Source organism: Pristiophorus japonicus, unplaced genomic scaffold (assembly GCF_044704955.1).
Source record: "Pristiophorus japonicus isolate sPriJap1 unplaced genomic scaffold, sPriJap1.hap1 HAP1_SCAFFOLD_43, whole genome shotgun sequence".
NCBI classification, from domain to species: domain Eukaryota; kingdom Metazoa; phylum Chordata; class Chondrichthyes; family Pristiophoridae; genus Pristiophorus; species Pristiophorus japonicus.
The window spans coordinates 2,221,468-2,243,794 of NW_027254201.1; the positions used below are offsets into that span (position 1 = coordinate 2,221,468).

The 22,327-nt window shown below is 42.8% G+C and overlaps 1 protein-coding gene across 1 annotated transcript; it reads left to right on the top strand.

Annotated features, from left to right (window-relative positions):
- The first annotated feature begins 559 nt into the window (after positions 1-559).
- LOC139251642 (probable G-protein coupled receptor 139) lies at positions 560-6,204 on the top strand. Its single transcript, XM_070873249.1, has 2 exons — positions 560-629; positions 5,294-6,204. The coding sequence occupies exons 1-2, from the start codon at positions 560-562 to the stop codon at positions 6,202-6,204; spliced, it is 981 nt and encodes a 326-aa protein (XP_070729350.1).
- Positions 6,205-22,327: the final 16,123 nt, after the last annotated feature.

Genomic DNA, 22,327 nt, shown 5'->3' on the forward strand with positions numbered 1-22,327 from the left:
TGTCCACGCTGAATGTAACTCTGCTGAACTGGACCTATCCACAGGGAATGTACAGACACCTGAGTTAAAGTGAGTGTTCTGACTTGGAGCTAGAGACTTGTGGCACGTGTTTACTCGGACACGGGCTGGATACTGACAGGAGCGAAAACGTGCTGCGTTTTCCGGCTGCTGGATCAGAATTTATCTGGTCAGGTGCATCTTGTGCAAGGCGCAATTAACACCGCTTTAAGGGCTTTAAACGCTCGAATTTCTCGTGTACAATGCTGACTATCACCATGGCAACCACATATTTCGTTTTTTATAATATTTTATGAAGTAATGTCGTCTTGTAATCTCTGGGAATTTCACTTAATTCCCGTGTCCGAGCTGTTTATAAATATGCCACGCCGTCAAACCGAAAAGATGATCCCGCCAGCGGTTGCATTAATCTTTTTGTTTCAACAAGTGTAATTAATGTACAAGATCACGCCACCTGATGATGTCCCTGGAGCCTTGCATCATGTATAAATGTGATAATCTGTCAGTGTTGGGCAGGGCGTGCTCGGAGCTTCTGCAGAAAATGCACGGGTCACCAAAAGGTTTGGTATTTGCCATTTACTATCCCGTCATTGCAGCTATCGGGGTTCCAGGTAAATATTTCTGTTAGTTGCTAGTTATGGGAATCATTATTCAACTGCATCACTCTTACTAATTGCAGCTATCGCTTCTCCCCTTTAACTAGAATATTTCTGCTGCTTCAAGGCCTATTTTATCTCATTTAACGGAATAATTTATTTCCCTTAACGGAATCACTACCTATTTTTGAGTGTCTGATTCTCAAATATTTGTTTTAATGTGTTTTACACAGAGCCGCCTCTTCAGCGGGATCAGTTTATTTGTTCAGAGTGATGGTTTATTGAAATTGAACAGTATATCGCACTGTGAGTGGTATCACATTATTATAACTGTACATATATTTTCTTTGTAAAGTGGGCCTCACTGTGAATTAATGTTATCAAACCAGTATAATCCTGCACATATAATCTTTATTGTGTTATTTGTATTTGATTGTGAATTGGTATTATCACACTATTATGTAGTACATATATTTGCCATTTGGTTGTGGTATTTCACTGTGAATCTTGTTATGACACTATTCTAATTGTGTATATATAATTCCTATTGTGTTCTTGTTATATCACTTTGAGTGGTATCATGCTAGTGTAACTGTACATACATTTCCATTTGTGTTTTAGATATTTACGTGTGAATAGTTTCAAACTAATATTAGTCTGAAGACATAATTCCAAATGTATTTTTGGTATTTCACTCTGAATGGTATCACACTAGAATAACTGAGTAGATTTAATTCCTATCATGTTTTAGGCATTTACCTTTGAGTCGTATCACACTATTATTACTATACATATATTGCCTGGTGTGTTATTGGGATTTCACCGTGAGTGGTATCACACCATATAACAATGAAGATATATTAACTTATTTATATTACTAGTATTTCAATGTGCGTGGTATTAGAACACTATCATAATCATGTGCTTATATTTGCTGGTACTTCTTCTAATTCAGTATAGTGTATTTGCTGTTTACGATGCGGTATCATCTACACTGGGAGATCATATGAACATAAGAAAATAAGAAATAGGTGAAGGTTAAGGCCATTTGCCCCCTGAATCCTGCTCCAACTTTCAACAAGAGCATTGCTGATCTGACCATGGACGCAGTTGCACTTCCCCGCCCGCTTCCCGTAACCCTTTATTGCCCTATTGCTCAAAAATCTGTCTATCTCTGCCTTAAATATATTCAAACAATCAGCGTCCGCAGCTCTCTGTGGCAGATAATTCCATAGACTTAACACCCTCTGAGAGAAGAAATTCCTCCTAATCTCAGTTTTTCATGGACGCCTGCCCCTTATTCTGAATCTATGCCCACTAGTTTTTGTTTCGACTATGAGTGGACATCACCTCTCCACATCCAACTTGTCGAGCCAGCTCATTATACTATACGTTTCATAAGATCACCTCTCTGTCTTATGAATATTGAGTATGGGCCCACCCTGCTCCAGCTATATTCATAAGTCAACCCGCTCATCTCCAGAATCAACCAAGTGAACATTCTCTGAACAGCCTCCAATGGAAATATATCCTTCCTTACATACGGCTCCCAAAACTGTACGCAGTACGTTAGGTTTGGCTTCACGAATACCCTGTATAGTTGTAGCAGGACATCTCTGCTTTAATAAACTATAACCCTTGCAATAAAGGCCAAGATTCCATATGCTTTTTTGATTGCTTGCAAACACTAGTTGGATGATCGATTTGCAGAACATCTTCGGTCAATTGCAAGTGTGAAACTGAGCTTCCATTCTTCTAGTGTTTTAATTCTCCACCTCACTCCCACTATCAGACCTCCGACTCCTACACTACTCCAGTGAAACTCAACGCAAACTCGAGGAACAGCACCTCATCTTTCGATTATGTACTTTACAAACTTCCGGACTCAATATAGCATTGACATTTTCAGATAATAAACACCATTTCTTTCTGGACAGCAGCTGTTTGTAATGATTCTGCTGTTACACTTTAAACTTCTGCTAGACCCATATATTTTTTCTTTTTTTGCTGCGTTAGTATGCCTTTTTCGCTTTGACCATTATCCTTTTTGTCATATAACCATTCCTGCCGTCGACACAATCACTGATCTTCCTTTGTATTCTTTCCTCCACACCTCCCCCCCGCTTTAATTAGTTCCGACAAAAGTTAATCGACCTGAAATGTTAAGTCTGCTCCTCTCTCCACCGATGCTGCCTGACCTGCTGAGTGTTTCCAGCATTTTCTGTTTTGTTTCAGATTTCCAGTGTCTGTATAATTTAGCTGTTGTACGTTTTTTTACCATTGTGCTATTGTTGCTGTCCTGAGAGACATGTTTTCAGCAGCAACGAAGTGAGTTTATGCAGCTAATTTAAAATAGTAAAATGCTTTGTTGGAGCATTATGAAACACATTTTCGCACCGAGCCATAAAAGAGAAATGAGCTCAGCAGAAGGTTCGGCAAATGGTTAGATATTCACGAGCTTCTTAAACGAGGAGATAGGCAAAGCTCTCGGAGTGATGTAGGTTAGGAGCATCTTACTGAGGTAGGAAGGAGCGAAGCTATTGTTGGATTTGCAAAAAAAGTTGAGAATTTTAAAATCGCGCTATTGCTGGACGAGGAGCTTATTTAGTTCAGCGAGCAAAGGAGAAAACGGGATTAAGGATACGTGTAGCAGGATTTTGGATGAACTCACGTTTATGGATTGTGAAATGTGGGAAACCAACTCGGATAGCTTTCGAATAGTTATGCAAAGAGATAACAAAGACATGGATGATGGTTTCACAGCTGATGTTGTGAGACAGGGGTGGAAACAGGCGCTGTTGAAGCGGTGGGAATTATCGGTCTTGGTGGTCGAGCGATATGTGCTTGGAATCTCAATGTAGGGTAAACTAGATCCCCAAATTTGCGAACTGTCTGGTCAGACAAAGACAGTTGGCAGGCACAGGGATTGAGTGGTTGGCAAAGGAACTGGGTTGGTGGCAGGAACAAAGACAATGGCTTCGTTCTTCCCAATATTTAATTGCAGAAAATGTATGCTCATCCTGTACAAGAAATCAAACTGAATTAGAAAACGTAAAAATTGAAAAAAAAGGAAAAATAGATTATGAAGGAAAACTAGCAAGTGATATAAAAACAATTTGTAAAAGCTTCAACTCGCATGTAAAAAGAAATAGAGTATCAAAAGTCATTATTCGTCACTTAGAGACTGGGAGAGGAGAAATCAATATAACGAATAAGGAAATGGCAGAAACGTTACATAAATATTTTGCGTTTGTAGAAGACGCAAAAAGCAACATAAAATCGTGGGGTACCACGGGACTAAGGAGGGTGAGGAACTTAACGTAATTAATATAAGTAGAGAAAAAGTAGGAAAGAAACAAAGGGAATAAAACCGACAAATCACCTGGACTTTGCGGGCTCCATCCTAGAGTTCTAAAACAGGTGGCTGCAGAGATAGTGGATAAAATGCTTTTGATATTTAAAAATTAGCTATACTCTGGAATGTTCCCAGCGATTGCAATGTAACAAATGTAACATCGTTATACAAGAAAGCAGGGAGAGAAAATCTGAGAACTACAGGCCAGTTAGCCTGATATTTCGCGTCGGGAAAATGCTGGAATCCATTGATAAGTATGTGGTATCAAGGCACTTAGATAATCATAAAATGATTAGACAGAGTCACAAGGTTTTAGGCAAGGTCAATTGTTTTTTGCAATTTATTTTAGAGTTTTTTTAGGAAATAAATAGCAGGGCACATAAAGGAGAAGCAATGGATGTAGTTTATGGATTTCCAAAAGGCATTCCATAAGATGACTCAGAAAAGGTTATTACACAAAGTTTAATGGGTTTGGAGGTATTATATAAGCATGGATAGATAATTGGATAACGGACAGAAAACAAAGCTTCCGGGTAAACAGTTCATTTTCTGGTTGGTAGGATGTAACTAACGGGGTACCACAAGGATCAGTGCTCCGGCCATACCTATTTGAAATCGATATTAATGATTTTGATTAACGGACCCAGTGCAATTTATCCAAGATTGCTGACAATGCAAAGGTAGTTCGGAAAGTAAGCTGTGAGGAGAACACAATGGGTCTGGGACGGGGTATAGATAAACAAAGTGAATGGCCAATAAGATGGCAGCTTGAGTATAATGTAGGGGAATGTGAGGTTATTAACTTCGATCGGAAGAATAGAAAAACAGAATATATTCTGAATGGTGAGAAAATGTTGAATATTGTTGTTCAGCGAGATTTAGGTATCCTTGTGCAAGAAACGCAGGGAGATTGACTGCAGGTGCAGCAAGCAACAAAGAAGGCAAATGACATGTTGTCAATTATTGCTACGGGGTTGGAGTTTAAGAGTAAGAAAAACTCGCTACAATTGTACAGGGCCTTAGTGAGTGCACAATTGGAGTACTGCCCACAGTTTTATTTGCCTTGGAGGGAGTACATCGGAGGGTCACCAGACTGAGAACTGTCTTATGAAGATAAATTGTATAAAATGTAACGATTCTCTCTGCAGTGTTCTCACCCACATTAACTCCCTGTTCCTCCTTCTTACAAATATTCACTCTCTTCTTAGTCACAGAAATTAACCTTCTCTCCCTCTTTCTCACACAAACTAACCAGCTCTCTCTCTCTGTTACACATTCACTCTCTCTTGCTATCTCTCACAGTCTCTCTCTCTATCTGTTGCAGCTAACTTGGCAGTGATTATGATCCTACCCCGAGGAAGGTGCGGTCTCTCCAGATGCATCACTCAGTATCTGGTTGCCATGGCGGCGACGGATCTCCTGGTCATTGTAACTGCCGTGATATTAAACCGGATTGTAGGTATTTATTTCCCATTAAGTTTCCTGTCCCTCACTCCGTTCTGTAGTTTCCGTGTTGCTCTACTCTATGCAGTCATAGACTGTTCTGTCTGGTTAACGGTGGCTTTCACCTTTGATCGATATGTAGCCATTTGTTGCCAGAAGCTGAAAACAAAATATTGCACCGAGAAAACTGTGGCAGTGGTTATTGGAACGGTTTGTGTCCTGAGCTTCTTAAAAAATACCTTCTTGTATTTTATATATGAACCTTTGTATACAGTTGACAGTACACCCTGGTTCTGCAGCATAAAAATAGCATTTTATACCTCTCCTGCATGGGTCGCTTATGACTGGACTTTCCATATACCAACCCCATGTCTTCCATTCATACTGATTTTACTGCTCAATACTCTGACTGTCAGACACATTCTAGCGGCCAGTAGAGCCCGCAGGAGACTCCGGGCCCACAGCAATGAAGAGAATCAGATCGACCCAGAAATGGAAAAGCGGAGAAAGTCCATCGTCTTACTCTTTTGTATCTCAGGCAGTTTCATATTTTTTAATGTGTTATTAATTAGAACTTTCATCTATGTCCAGATTGGGAGCGTTAGTTATTTCTCAGGATCTAGTGTCAATGAATCAAATATTATTCTGGAGGAAAGTGGATATATGCTTCAAATTTTGAGTTCCTGCATCAACCCGTTTATTTATGCAGGTACCCAGAGTAAGTTCAGAGAGGAGCTTAAGAAGGGAATTAAATATCCACTGAGACGTATTGCTAAATTATTTCAATGCTGAAAATAGCAAAGTATAACATGAATTGCATGTTATATTCCGTGCAGTGCTCTTCTTGCGGGTGTGAGAAAAGGTATCCCCTCCCAAGATTCATATTCACAAAAACAAAGAATCTTACCCAATTTGAATTTAAAAATGGATGAAGCACATTGCATCAGCGCACCTTCAGTGTTGCAATCGATTCTGAGTTAGTTTCCATTTCTCATTTCGGTGCTGACGCAGGCCTGCCGCATTCCCACCAATCCCGAAGGCCCTGGATTTTTTTCTAAATTGAGGCGGGAGACTGAGAGTCTGACCTACAACCTGTCATTGGAGATCAAGGACAATTGCTAAAGGAAGGGCACCAATATCCCATTCCCTCCCCCCTCCCCCCAGGTAATGCGTTCGATCCCGAGTGTCAGACACAGTGGGCAATGTGAGCCCGCACTATCCCCACATATTGTTCCCACTCACTGGGTAATGCAAGCCCGCACTGTTCTCACACATTGTTCCCATTCACTGTGTAATGGAGCCAATACTGGCCCCACACATTTTCCACACTCACTGGGCAATGGGAGCCCGCATCATCCCCACACATTGTTCCCACTAACTGGGCAATGGGATCCCACATTGTGCCCGCACATTGTTCCACATTCACTGGGCAATGGGAGCCCGCACTGGCCCACGCATTTTTCCCGTTCACTCGGCAATGGGTGCCTGCAGTGTCCCCACACTTTGTTCCCACTCACTGGGCAATGCGAGCCCGCAATGGCCCCACAAATTGTTGCAACTCACTCGGCAATGTCTGCACTCTCCCCCCACATTGTTCACACTCACTCGGTAATGGGAGCCCGCAACGTGCGCACACTTTATTCCCCACTCACTGGGCAATGGAGTCTGAACTGTCGCCACACACTATCCCCGCTCACTGGGCAATGGGAGCCCGCACTGGCCCCACATAATTTTTCCATTCATTGAAAAATGAGATCCCGCACTGTCCCCACACATTGAGCAATAACCGTAGTGTCTGCACACATTGTTCCCCACTCACTGGGCAATGTGAACCCGCACTCTCCGCACACTAATTTCCCCATTCACTCGGCAAAGAAGGCACTTTCCTCACACATTTTTCCCACTCACTGGGCAATGGCGGCCCGCATTATGCCTACACATTTTTCACAGGCACTGGGCAATGACCGCACTGTCCGCACACATTGTGCACACTCAATCGGCAATGATCGCACTGTCCCGACACATTGTTCCCACTCACATGGCAAAGGCAGCCAGCAGTCTGCCCACATATTGTTCCCCACTCAATTGGCAATGGGACCTTACACTTTCCGCACATTGTTCACACTCACTGGGCAATGACCGCAGTTTCACCACATATTGTTCACAATCATTGGGCAATGACCGCACCGTCCCCACACATTGTTCACACTCACTGGGCAATGGCCGCAGTTTCCCCAGAATTTGTTCACAATCACTGGGCAATGACCGCCCCATCCCCACACATTGTTCACACTCCCATGGCAAAGGCAGCCAGCAATCTCCCCACATATTGGTCCCCACCCTCTTTGCAATGGGAGCTTGCACATTCCCCACATAGTGTTCACACTCACTGAGCAATGAACGCACTGTCCGCACATATTGTTCTCCACTCATTGGGCAAAGAGCGCACTGTCCCATACATTGTTGCAACTCAGTGGTCAATGGGAGCACGCACTATCCCCACACATTGTTCCCACTCACTGGGTAATTGAAGACCGCACTCTCCCCACATACTGTTCTACTGTCACTGGGCAATGGGAGCCCGCACTCTCACCACACATTGTTCCCCACTCAGAGGCAATGGAAGCGCGCACTTTCCCTACATATTCTTCTCACTCACTGGGCAATGGGAGCTCACAATCTCCCTACACTTTGTTCCCCACTGACTGCACAACACTCGCTGGCCGCACGGTCTTCGCGTGATTTGCTCTGCTAACTCGCCAACGCTCCATGTCCGCAGACCTGTGTCCATAAACATAGCAACAGAGGGATTGCTGCAAGGAAAAGACAATCGACCATGTCGGTTGCTTTCTGCCATCCTAACAGAGCTGTTGTCTAATCAAGGCAATTAACCTCTATCAACCAGCCTGCAATAAACCCACACACGAGGCGACGATAACCCCAGTGTCATGACTCATGTTAAATATTTAATGTCTCCACTGAAAGATTTTTTAATTAAATAATTCTGTACAATTCGCTTTAAACTGTATAATTTCGGAATGCCTTCAACGTATCTCAAGGGTGATTCTGCATAGATTGACCACTCGCCCTTTGAAATAATGTTTCCACAGAATATGTTGAATATATCCACTTGAAGCGCAGGCCCTGTCCTCTAGTCCGGCTGTTCTGCCCAAGGTGTCAATCCTGGCCATGGTCGGAATATCATCCCTTTAGCAATGTAAAAGAAGCAAATATATCACATCTCGACTTACTCTTTTCGTGTGAGAAAATGTGCAATTTACATTATCGCTTCTCACAATACAAATCCTCCATCACATTAGTCATTCTCGTTATTCTCCCCGAGTGACCCTTTAATAGCTGCATTATTCTGTGGTGCCCATATCGGCACACAGCATTTATTAGTACAGTTGTGGCAACGATTTATATAGTGGTATGATTGCCTTGATATCTGGGCTCAATAAAAACCTATTTACAGCATCTGATTGCATTACTCATTGTTGCGATAGTTTGAACTGTTTTCCTCAACGCCCCTCATACTTCTAACTTTTTCCATACAAATGCATTTATTTTCATTTACATATGAGGTCCTTCCTGTGTTTCTTCGTTCCATGTGACTTAATTAGTAATTCTCTACTTCCATGACATCTGCTGCCTGTCTGTCCAATTATCATGTGTTTAAACCCTTCTGTAACTTATCATGCTCAGCTTTACAGTCTGCAAACCGCATCAGCTTTGTGTGTTCTGTAAACGTTGTCACTCCAGGTTCCAATTATTTATAAAGCTGTTAAACAAAATATGTCCAAAAAGATCTCTGTGGAACTCCACTGGTAATATTCTCTCAAGCCGATGACAATGGCTGTACCACTACACTCTGCGCTCTATTGGTATGCTAATTACAAATCATTTGTGAATTATTATCAATGAGCATCGCCATCTTTTATTTCAGTACCATCCTTTCCACAGGAACTGTATTAAAGACCTTACTGAAACGAAGTAAACCTCGTCTATAGCCTCACCCCTGTCAAGCTCCTAATTCATACTGTCAAAGTGCACCATATCCATTGCCTTACCACTGCCAAGATCTTATGACATACTCTCAAATTACACCAAAACCTTTGCCTCACCCCTGTCAAACTCCTTTCAAACTATCGAAGAGAACTAGTGAATGAGATTGCCAAGTGCTCTCCTTCATTAATATGCTGGTTATATTTTTTCATTTTGTGATTACATTTCTATCCAGATCCTCCAGGATCTTATCTTTAATGAGGGTTTATCCTGATTTTACACACAATGGACGTCTAACTCATTTGTCTGTAGTTTTCTGCGACACTTTTGATACCGTGTTAATGGAGTATAGGCGTGCCATCTGACAGCCGACAGTCCCAGGCACCTCTCTGAATTATTCAATAATTTATCGCAGATTTCTGCCCGAGTTCCTGCAATTTTCCACCATTCTCCACAAGGATCCTCAGATGAATCTTTCCCGATCCCTGAGATTGATTCCTCTTAAGATTGCACAGTTGTTCATCAGTCATGATGGTGGTGATACAAGAAGTGCCACATCTTACATCTGGAAGGCCCTATCGTTCCAATTTGCTGAGCAATTAAATTACCTGACACCTCTTTTGTAGAAATCGAAGCACAAATCTTATTTAGTCCTTTTGCCACCTGTTTACAATCAGTGATCATGTGCATGCAGCATCAGTTTCAATCCCTCACTCGATCACAATTTCAGAGGCCCCACTTCATCCATCATTTCACGTTTTCTCGTAATGCTACTAAAAAACAACTTATCAAACTCTTCGTTTGCCATATTGAAATCAGAATTTTCTTTGCCATCTTCGTGCACATTTTACACTCCAGGCTTGCGTTTAAGATTGCCTCAATCCAAACTACTAATTGTCCCATCAAAAATGTGGTCTCTAATTGTGGATATCGGGCTCTCAAGGCTTCCATCTCCAGGCATGCATTTTGTTATGAATCTAGCTAAATGTTGTGCCCTTTCTTTCATATCCTTAAATACTTTATTCTTTAGTTACTCTCGTGTCAGGGTCAAGTGAGCAGGCACGCCTTCCCAGCATTTCAACATATAATCACTAGGCTAGTGTCAATATATGTTGGTGTAAACACAAGTTCGTTTATAAGGTCAGGCATTTATATAATTGCTTATCAATCGCTATCATCAACCATTGGTTTATAGTGTAAATTCATTGAATGCTTACACAAAATGCTAACAAAATGTGATTGATTTGATTCTGTCTTGTCAAAAGAGTCGACGTCTGTCAATGTCACGGTAAAGGAGGAGGCTGGAGCAATTGGACGCGATAAACCAGATGAAAAGCTTGGCATTGATCCGATTGGAAAAGTCTCCAGGTCTGGCTGGAATGCATCGTAGGTCGTTGAGGGGGAAAACTTTGAAATAGCACAGGATCTGGCCACGATTTATAACCTTCCATGGATACACGAGTGATTTTAGAAAACTGGAAGGTTGCAAATGTGGCACCCTGTTAAAAACGGGATGCGTTTGACCCGTTAACTGTAGACCAGTCATTGGTGGCGGTAAAGGGCCCAATGAGTACAATGCAGTACAACGTTATATGTCACTTGGAAGAATACGGCTTAATAAATGACAACCAACACGGATTTGAAAAGGGCACATCATTTTCCACAATCTTGATTAGTCCATTGATGAAATAACAGAGACTACTAGTGGATGTGTCGTGATTAATGTGTATATGAAATTTCAAAAGGAACTTTACAAAGTGCCATGTAATAGAATTGTATGCAAAATGGAGTTCCATGGGAATAATGAGGTAACATGGATGCAAAATTGGTAAGGAACAGAAAGCAGAGAGCAGTGGTGATATCGTACTCTTCGAATACGTAAGGAATGTATAAAGTAGTGTCCCCCGATGGGCGGTTTTAGGATCACTGCGCTTCTTCATATATTTTAATGAACTGCACCTCGGAGCCATAAGCTAAAAATTTGCGCATGACACAAAACTTGGAAATTTGGTAAAAAAATCTTCTTCCTTCGTATTGTAGTAGCAAAGTAAATCATACGATAGCTTCCGGTGTGATAGTGAGGATATTTTGTCGGCTGCCATGCAAATTTAGTCTCAGGGCAGTGCCCAATGATGTACTCCAGGGTCTGAATAAGAATTCCACAGTCTCATGTTGGGAATGCTTTAATTATCCACCTATTAAGAAGGTGGGAGCATCTGACATGCCCGGTTGTGAGGAGATTCATGTTTGTCCACAGTTGGTGAGGAAGGTTTCATCCTTCAGGCTGTACTGTAGGATCCTCGATAAGGAATCCATTGTTTATTTTGCAGCTCTTCAATATTTCACCTTCGATCCTCAAGGCTGATGGAAGATCCTACAAGGACTTCTGCGACAGTCCAAAACGGCCTTCTAGATTTGACACATGTTGATGTTCTGTAGCTCAAGTCGACCTGGATCGTCGTAAATTTCTTTGTGTAGCGGTTGTAAGCAATGACGAGGAGAGCGGAGTGTGGCAGATTTTCACTGCGCTTTGTGTGAAGAAGTGTTTTCTGGCATCACCTCTGAACAGGGGAAGAGCGTCCAGAATTTCTCTGTCGAGTGTCACACGTGTAGATTCGGCATATATGTCACATATCAGAGAGGAAATGGTGAGTGTTGAACTGAACGCAGCCAGCGTCAGTTCCTTGAAGGAAGGAGCGGAGGGGAAGCAATGAGTGGAGAAATGAATTCAGTGAGAGTCAGCAGATTACGGGGAGGAGAAGGAGGGGACCTAGGCCTAACTCTAATTTTAACTTATGCCCCTTTGTTCTGGACTCCATAAACACATGAAATATTTTCTCGCTATCTACGCTTTCAAATTATTCAATCTTCCAAGTTTGCGTTTAATTCTACACTTCACTGTACGCCTCCCGCTCCCGCCCTGAAGGAGTTGACTCTGTCTAGGTTCAGTTCTACACTCACTAGTCCCCCTCCCTATCCTCCCCTGAAGATGCTGATTCTGGCATGTTCAGTCCTACACTAACTGGTTCCCCTCTACCTCCTTCCGCGAGGTTGCTGAGCGAGGCTGAGTTCAATTCTACACTCATAGGATACCCTCTCGATCCTCCCCTTAAGTGCGGACTCTTGCTGAATTCAGTTCTTTAATCATTGGTTAACTTCCTCTCCTTCCTTGAAAGAACTGACTCTGGCTGTTCAAAATTCAACATTTTCTCTCTGATATGTGACTCATATTCCCAATCTACTTGTGTGACAGTTAACAGATAAATTCTGGAAGAAATTCTCCTGTCGTCAGCTGCTTCCTCACATGTGCTCTTCCCAGCAGGTTCACCTGACCATCCTCCCAATGGCTCAGTGGTTAGTTTCACTACCCAATGCTGGTGAGTCATAGCAACAGGAATCGGCTATTCAACCCCTCCAGTCTGATCAATAATTAAATTAAATCATTACTGATCTTTAGCTCAAATACAATTGGACCTCTTTGCTCCATAATCCCTTGATAAATGTCGCTCGGCGGGCAACACTCTCGCCTCTGAGCGAACAGTGTGTCGGTTCAATCATCCATCTCTCTGCAGCAGAATGACCGAAACATTCTGGATGAGAGATTCTCCTCTTTCTGATTTGTTACTGTTCTATATTACTGTGGAAATGTTTAATACAGGTCTAACCAAGAATAAAGGTAATATTCGACATCGAAAAAATGCTTCCTCCCCGTCGAGAAATTGAATCCAGGTCTCATGATGGAGGTTACACGTTTTTCTGGAAAAGAAAGCGAGAGAAAGAACGCTGCCTTCATGGAGTCGGCTTCGCCTTCAAAAATGAACATAACGAAACTTCAAATACTCCCCCAGTGGGCATAACGAAGGCCTCCTCACTCTTTGCCTTAGCGTATCCCTAACCAATGTACCACAGTTCTCAGTGTATTAGCCCCAACACGCAACGGATGAGGCTAAAGAGTGTTCACCCAACCCTCTTTTCTATCTTCCTCGCTGCCGTGCTCCACCTCACAGTCAACAAGCGCCCCGATGGAGTGGAACTAAACTACAGAACCAGTGCAAAGCTATTTTACCGGCGCCGTCTCCGTGCCAGGTGCAAGATCAACCCAACTTCTGTGATTGAGCTTCAATACGCGGATAACATCAGGATCTGCGCACATTCTGAAGCTGAACTCCAGGATATAATTGATATATTTACCTAGGCACATGAAAGCATGGGCCTTGCGCTTATCATCCTTAAGACAAAGGTCCTCCACCAGACTGTTTTCGCCGCACAGCACTGCCCTCCACAAATCAATATTCACGGCGTGGCCCTCCACCACATGCACCGGCTACCATTCCTCAGGAGCCTTTTATATATAAAGGCAGACATTGTTGAGGAGATTCAACATCACCTCCATTGTGCCAGTGCAGCTTTTGGCCGCCTGAGGAAAAGCGTTTTCGAAAAGCAGACCCTAAAATCTACTACCAAGCTCATGGTTTACAGGGCTGCAGTAATACTCGCCATCGTTTATGGATCAGATGCATGGACGATGTACAGAAGACGCATCAAGTCGCTCGAGATACATAACCAACGATGTCTCTGCAACATCCTGCATATCCCCTGGGAGGACAGGCGCATCAACATCTGTGACCTCGCCCAGGCTAACATCCGCAGAATTGAAGAACTGACCATACTCGATCAGCTTCCCAGGGCAGACCACATAGTTCGCATGCCAGACAAGAGACTCCAAAACCAATTGCTCGATGCATAGCTCCTTCTCGGTAAACGAGCCATATGAGGGCAGTGGAAACGTTACAAGGACATCGCCAATGTCTCCTCAGAAACACCTGGGTGTTCCTTGCCAAAGACCGCCCTAAGTGGAGGAAGTGCATCCAGGAGGGCGTTGAGCTCTTCGAATGTCAACGTCGTGAGCCTGAAGAGTTCAGGCGCAGGCAGCTGTAAGATCATGCGGCAAATCAATCCCACCAATTCCCCCCTTCTTCCGACGAATGTCTGTTCCATCTGTTAGAGGTTCGGTGGGTATCGAATTGTACTGTTTAGCCTCCAAACGATTCACTTTGGGAGTGGAGGCAAGTCTTCCCCGATTCAGAGGCACTGCCCATGATGACACCTAGAAACAGAAGTAAAATTCGAGATGTTAAAAATGCTTTCACCCCATCGGGCATTTGAACCCCAAACCCCCGCGTGAGAGACGGTGATACTCACCACTGTACGTATCGATATGTATTTTGTCAGCGCAGAAATCTAGTCCGAAACAGAACTGGACAATGTGAGAAAGATAGAGATAAATTGATAGACAGCAGCTAACTTTGGAACAAAGAGGACAGACAGCGAGATAGAGACACAAAGAGAGAGAGAGAGACAGGTAAAGAGAGACAGATAGAGTGAGACAGATAGAGTGAGACAGAGAGAGGCAGATTGGGTGAGACAGAGAGAGACAGACTGCGAGTGACAGAATTCAAACACACAAACACATACATAGCTCTCCAACGAGATACACACAGACAATGCAAAGGGACACACAAATAAACAGGGACAGACACAGAGAGAGAGACAAACATAAACAGACGGACACAGAGTGATATATAAACAAACAGAGACACACACACAGGCAGCAGGGAGAGACACACACATGAAGGCAGAAAGGCACAGAAACACACAGACACATACACATACACAAAACCAAAAATATACGCCCACCACCGGACATACTCACAGTGACTTAGACATATAGAAGGGTAGCAAGGCAGAATCACTGTCGCTATTTTGGCCGAATTTTGCTCTGTTTCTATGCATAATTATCGTGAATATTTGAAAATCAATAACAATTAGACTGGAAGTGCAGAATTATGTGGGATGTCGTTTCGCACAATGCTGGATTCGTTTTGCAGGGTTTAATTGAATTTTCAAATGAAATGAGAAATGCTGGGAATCGTAAAAGGCAGGATTCGAAACGAGGCAGCGAAGCCTCCATGGATTTTCAGTCCATCGCTATAACCGTCCGGCCACGAGTACTGTTTTTTTTTAAATGCTACTCAGCTGAAACTCGATCACCCATCTCTCTGAAGCAGAAGACCACATCTTCCCACAAATGTCTCAGTTTTCTAATATTTTGCAGGAGACACAATCCTCTCGCTCTATGTTCAATGTCCTATCTGATCCTGGACCGTCTTACACCAAGAACATGAGTAAAATTCGAGATCTTATAAATATTTCCTCCCAATCAGAGATTTGAATCCTGGCCTCGTACATGGCAGGCGGGGATACTCGTCACGAAACTAAAGACTGTTAATTCTGTCAGAGCAGGAATCAAGCTGTGAGCACAATTGGCAGCGTGCGAAAGGGACAGACAAATTGAAAGACAGCGCCAACCAGATAAACAGTGAGAGAAAGACAGCGAGACAGAGGCAACGATTGAGACAGACAAAGAGAGATTGAAAATTTGAGACAGATTGAGAGATACAGGTACAGAAAGTCAATCAGAGAGCGTCAGAGACAGAGAAGAGCGAACCAGAGAGAGTGTGTCAGACAAAATGGCGGACGTGGACAAAGTTAGACTGAGCAAGACAGAAAGAGAGACAAAAGGATTGACAGCGGAAGAGACAGAGACAACGAGAGCCAAATAGTGACTTGGAGAGATTTGAAGAGATTCTGTGAGAGACAGAGAAATCGAGACAGAAAAAGACAATGGGAGAGTCTGGAACAGATCGAGAGACAGAAAGAGAGAGACAGAGAGTGGCAAAGTGAGAGTCTGGGACAGTGAGAGAGAATGAGAGAGGGAGAGAGAGAGAGGAGATTTCTTGCATGATTATACAAAGCAAAACATATGCACTAATTTTGCTATATTTACATATCAAGCTTAAGCCCCCTGTTTTCAATTTCATGTAGTTTACCTTAGCTCCTAATCAGAACCTTCGAAACATGGTGACCAAGTTAGACTCATTCTGGGCTGATCCTGTGGAAGATTTCCCTCCAAGAAATGTCCTTGAATTACTTTTGAACTCTGTACAACTTCAGACTGTTTGTCTGCCTCACTCGGACTCAAATTAAATTCTGACTTTCCATTGGACTTGTTTGCAGTGCATTTGATTTAGGATATGCTACTTGAATTCTACTTGTATCAAATCTACCTGGTGAGTCGGAAATAATCGAATCATTCCGACCTTCAACTACTTCCACATTAGCAGGCATTATCCATGTGACCCACTCTTACCTGTCCATGATCAAACATGACAAATATGTGCGAAGACCACATCTGATCACCACTCGTCCTGCTAAACACTTTAATGATTTATGGTGAAGGTTATTCACTCTCCCCTTCTGAGTTAATTTCACAACATCACAATTCTCTCTTTTACTCTACTTCTATCCTGATTCTCTTCCTGTCTTAATTGTTTCTCTTCTACAGACCATGCCAAGTTTTATTTTAACAACAATAATATGGTTCGTGGCTGTCGTTTGAGAAACAACTCTGCTGGTGTTCTACCAGTCATTGCATGAGGAGCATTACGATCGTAATAAGAAAATTCGCGAATTTGTGGACTAATGCCGTTTCTTTGGATTTGGATCGAACATCCGTTTGATGAGGCCACGTTTTACATTCTGTATTCTGCGCTCTGCTGAACCATTTGAAGCAGGATAGTACGATGAAAGCTTGGTATTATTCACACGATTTTTGCTCGTGAACTGTGCAAATTCTAAAAAAAAAATTGTGTTCAATTATCAGGAACAATTACTTCAGGGAGGTCAAATGAAGAAAATATTCTTTGCAAAATGTCTAATGTTCTACTTGTTGTGATTTTCCGCATTGGAAACACCTCGATCCCCTTCCAATGGTTCGGAATCTCAATTAATATTTGTAGTCCGTCCTGCTCAGCAAAATCAAAATGTAACCTTTGTCAAACACTTGGAGGCCATTTTTGTGGCTGTAATGGCACTGATGGTGATTTCTTGCTTACCGATTGACTCGTCGTATACTGACTGATGATGCACTCTGTACCTTTATATCGACCTTGCCCCCATAATTAACTGCGTGCAGAATTTTTGAACAAGCACTTTCCCATGTGCTAGTCCTGAAGATCTGCTAAATATTTGGACCTTAATTTATTTAGTATAACCAATCTTGCACCCCATATCATACAATTTTTATCGACTGATAATTCATTCCTAATAATGAAGAATGGATGAATGTATTTCTCTCTCTGGATTTGCCAGCCATTTGCGACCAATCTATTAAACTGTGACTGGCAGTTCATCAATATGTGAAAAATAGAACTAACCTTCACTATCGGGTGTAACTTGTGATGGGGAAGGCAATCTAGACATCGCATCAGAATTACTGTGAACAGCTGATCGTCTGCATTTAATATCTTAAGTATATGCTGACACAATTATAGCCAATCTCCGCAGTCGGACTGCAGCTAATATTGAAACTTAGGACTTTGGATGGAGGAATGCGGCCATGGCTTTATGGTCGTAACGATGGTAAACTTACAAGCATACAAGTATTTGTGGAACGTCGTGGCCCTAAAAATTAGTGCCAAATCTTCTCTTTCAATTTGCACATAATTATGCTCACTGGCACTGCGAGAACGCCAAGCAAAAGCAATTGGTCTCTCCTTCCCACTATGTAGTAGTTGAGAGATCGCTGCTCAAAATCCATACGGTGAGGCGTCACATGCTTGCTTGATCTCCTTAGATAGATCATGGTGCTCTCTACCAATTGGCTATTACACTCCTGAATGGAGTGTTCCATTTCTCTGACCACTTCCAATTGACCTGTTTTTCTTGCAATAGTTCATTCAGTGGATGTAAAGATGTAGCCAAAATTGGTAGAAAATTCTCATAATATTTCCAGAGGCCCAAAAATGATCGGAGTTCAGTGACATTATTGGAAGTGGGTGCATGTCTGATTGCATCTAGCTTTCTCTTGGTTGGCTATAAACCATTGCTGTCTACCACTGTACCCTTAGCAATCAACTGAGTTTTCAAATAACTCACACTTGCGAGCAGGCACTCGCACGGTTTGCTTCTCTCGCCATTTGTGGACTTCATTCAACATGTTAATATAAAATTTGCCTGCTTGGTGCTGAAATTAGCATGGCATCTAAATTACATACTATCCCTTCAGTACCTTGCAAATCTGGTTCACCACCCATTGAGATATGGCGGGGCGGAAGACACTCAAATGGTAGCTTATTAAATTGATATAGGCCTAGATAAGTATATACAGTCAAGCAGGACTTGGACTCCTCATCGAGTTCAAGTTGCAAGAAGGCATTCGTAAGATCAAACTGTGAGATGATCTGACCACCGATCGTTGTTATGAACAAATCTTCAACATTTGGCAATGTAGTGGGGATATAAACTTCTGGAACCTGACTTACGGTTACTTTATAATCATTACACAATCTTAACTTACCATCTGACTTCGGCACAACAGCAAAGGGTGGACCCCAATTAAATATATCTATCTTCGAGATAATATTCTCAGCCTCTAACCTTTTGATTTCTTGCGCAACTTTCTCCTTGAGTTCATATGATATGGAACGTGGCTTTCAGTAAATTGTTCTAGCGTCCTTCTGTACCCTGACACTCGCCTTTGAAGCCTAGGATCAGACTACCTTTTTCGCAGATCAACTTCGGATACTTCTTGATGGCATCCTCCTTTGATACACATCTAGTTTCAACACAAAAACTTCACTACAATCCTGCTTCAGTGATCTCAACAAATGTCTTCTTAGTAAGGTCGGCTTGACACCTACAATTAATAAGAGAGGCAAGCTCTGAAATTGATCATTGTATTTCACCGGTTCAGTGATACGACTACCACAGGAATGTTCTCTCACCGGTAGTCTCGCAGCTCTATCTTGGTATTCTCAAATGGGAAATCACAAATTTGTCATGGTGTAGCGAAAGCAGTACTACACTCATAGATGCACCAGTTTCGACGTCGATAGGTATCTTGTTTCCAGCAACATCTACATGGATAATGATTCTGTTAGATACGCTCGTGCTACTGATGATGCGTAACTATAAAATCTCCTCGTCCTGTTGTTTTTCTACCAAGCTATGCAGTCTCTGGGGAATTCTGTTATACGATTGAAAGTTGTTATACTCTTCAGTCGGCATGCCTTTACAACGCTTTGAGCAATGTATTGTCCCAGACACCCATAACACATACTCAATGTTCAGTATTCAGTGCTAGATGATGGGAGCTTTGGGCCCAACTGCCTTATAATTTTAAACTGCAGGCGATTCACTCGGTTGTCTGACGTTTGGAAATGTCACGAAATTCTTCAGAATATTGGCCTGCCATGTCCATTGATGAAGCTGTCTGAATACCTATATCAAACGTCAAATTAGGAGTCGTTAATAACATTCTTCTGATTGCATCATTTTTCATCACACATACAAATCAACCATGGTCCTGAAACTTTCTGAAATTTCAGTAAATGGATAGCTTTTTAAATTTACAATGTACTCACTGTGTTAACTGATCTCAGATTCTGAAAAGATAAAGTTGAACAACTTCCAGGAGCTCAGCACTATCGTGCTGTTCTAACTTATTTATAATCTGCTTAAGTGATGTGTCCTTTGGCTTGACAGGCACAAGGACAGTTTTCAGGGTTGCATAAAATGCAGACCCTGCTTCAGTTAACAAAATAGACCGTTTTCTAAACAGCATCACGCGGTAATCATTTCCATCATTGGCACTTCGATGATACTATTTGCGGTGAAGAGCATTTCTAGCAGCTCCACATACGCTCCAAGACTTTCACGGTCGAGTTAAAACTCCCACTAGTGCCCTGTTATCACATGGGCGCGGCCATCTCGACTCTGGCATTTCAGCCAAGTGTGCTTGTAATTTACCTTGGATTTTCTGCTGTTAAGCAAAACAGAGAAGCTCTCAAACTATCGGTCAGTCGGCGGAATCATCCACCAAAAAAATTTCAGCGAGGTTACCAGATTATCCTCGCCTTCATCGTTAATGTTATGTTTTCGGTACAACCTCACAGACATTCACAGGCTTTAAATTGGCTGATAGCTTCAGGAAACCAGTCAAGTGACTCCCTGTTCATTGTTATAAACAACAATGAATGTAATGCCATTGTACTACACTGGCTGGAGCTATATATACTACAATAGCAATATAGGAAGAGGAGAGATGCTATTTCTAATATACAATTTGGACGCATATCTAAAAGTGCTTTTCTACCATGGAAAGTGGTTTTGGGTGCACATCATTCAAGAAGTGCTGATATCGCCAATGGAAAATGGTGAGCATGAGAACATAAGACCATAAGAAATCGGAGCAGTGGTAGACCATGCAGCCCCTATAGCCTGCTCCGCCATTGTATGCGATCATGGCTGATCCGATCACGGACTCAAGTTCAATTGTTTGCCAGCTACCCCTAAGCGCTTAATCACTTTCCCTCAACGGTTATGAAACTGCAACATGACTCACAACCGCTGTCACCCTTCCCATGCCCCCACCCATCCGCGAAGATAATGGTTCCAGCTCTGTTGATATGTAAACCATCCAGCTTGGACTGGACCCAACTCCCTCAGAAGCGGTCGCAATTTCTCAGGAAACTAAATCCCACAAGCTTGTACCTACTCTCCAGCCAGATATCCATTTGCTCTATAATTCTACTTCTGTATTAACTAGCTCGTGGCACGGACAGTATTCCGGAGATTACTGCCTTTGAGGTCCTGCTGTTTAATCTTACTGCTAGCTCCCTAAACTATACCTGGATAACATCATCCATCTTTCTTGATGTTCTTGATATGGATCAAGATCTCTGGCTGTTCACCCTCTGCCCACAGAAGGCCCGGCAGCTGCTCAGTGACATCCTTGACCCTGGCACCAGTCAGGCAACATTCCGTCCTGGATTCACGTCTGCGGCCGCAGAAATGTCTGTCTGCTCCCCTGACATTGAATCTCCTACGACTATAGCTCTTCCATTCTTCATTCACCCCCGTGCAGCTGACCCACCGGTGGTGCTGTGGATTTGGCTCTGGCTATAATCCGCAGTGCCACCATCACCCCAGCGGTACTCAGAACAGTGTACTGGTTGGAGAGCAAGATGGACTGAGGGCACTCCTGCATTAGCTGCCTAGTCATCCATTCCTGTCCGGCGGTTACCGAATACCTATCTGTTTGTACACTCTTAAGCTGCGGGGTGACCACCTCTAGAAAGGGACTATCTGCGTAGCCCTTAGTCTCTCGGATACACCGCAGTGACTACAGCCGAAGCCATGGTCCAAAACGCGGAAGTCGAGTTGGTGCAGCTGGAGAAACCTCCTGCACATGTGGCCATGCAGGCTGAGCGAAGCATCCACGATTTCCCACATGCCACAGGATGTGCAAACCTCGCGACTGAGCTGCCCTGACATACCTCTAGTAAGACTTGGAACTATCAAGTTGAACTTAATTCGAAACCTTAGCAAAACCCACCCACCAACAACTCAGCAAACAGCTTATTTAATTAATTCGTTCTCTTTGATAAGAGATATGTTTCTCAATCATAATAATGGGAACTCCTACTCACAGAGGTTACATTATTATGAATGAGAAGATAATTTAACTGGATTGGCTGCCCAGACACATATGATTCAAGCTCCAGCTTACGGATGTCCAGACGTGCACGCGCCCCTATGCGCAGTGTGTGAAGACCTCCGGACCGGATCCTCTGATGGCCGCAGCAGGAAAGCTCGGTGCGGAACTTTTTTCCTTTTTCTGTCATTTGTCCGCGGGAAGAAGTCAACCAGGATTATTTTGCCAGTATGTTTACAGGAGAAATATGGAAGAAGCGGTGCTGAATCGAGTGCTGGGAACAGACAGAATGTTTCTGGTGTAAATTTGGGGATCAATGAACTTAATAACATTAGTAATTGATTAAGGATATGG

Excerpts from the sequence above, each read along its gene's own strand:
- LOC139251642 (XM_070873249.1), top strand. The coding sequence starts at position 560 with ATGCACGGGTCACCAAAAGGTTTGGTATTTGCCATTTACTATCCCGTC. Across the intron at positions 630-5,293 it reads TGCAGCTATCGGGGTTCCAG|CTAACTTGGCAGTGATTATG; the intron begins GTAAATATTTCT and ends TATCTGTTGCAG.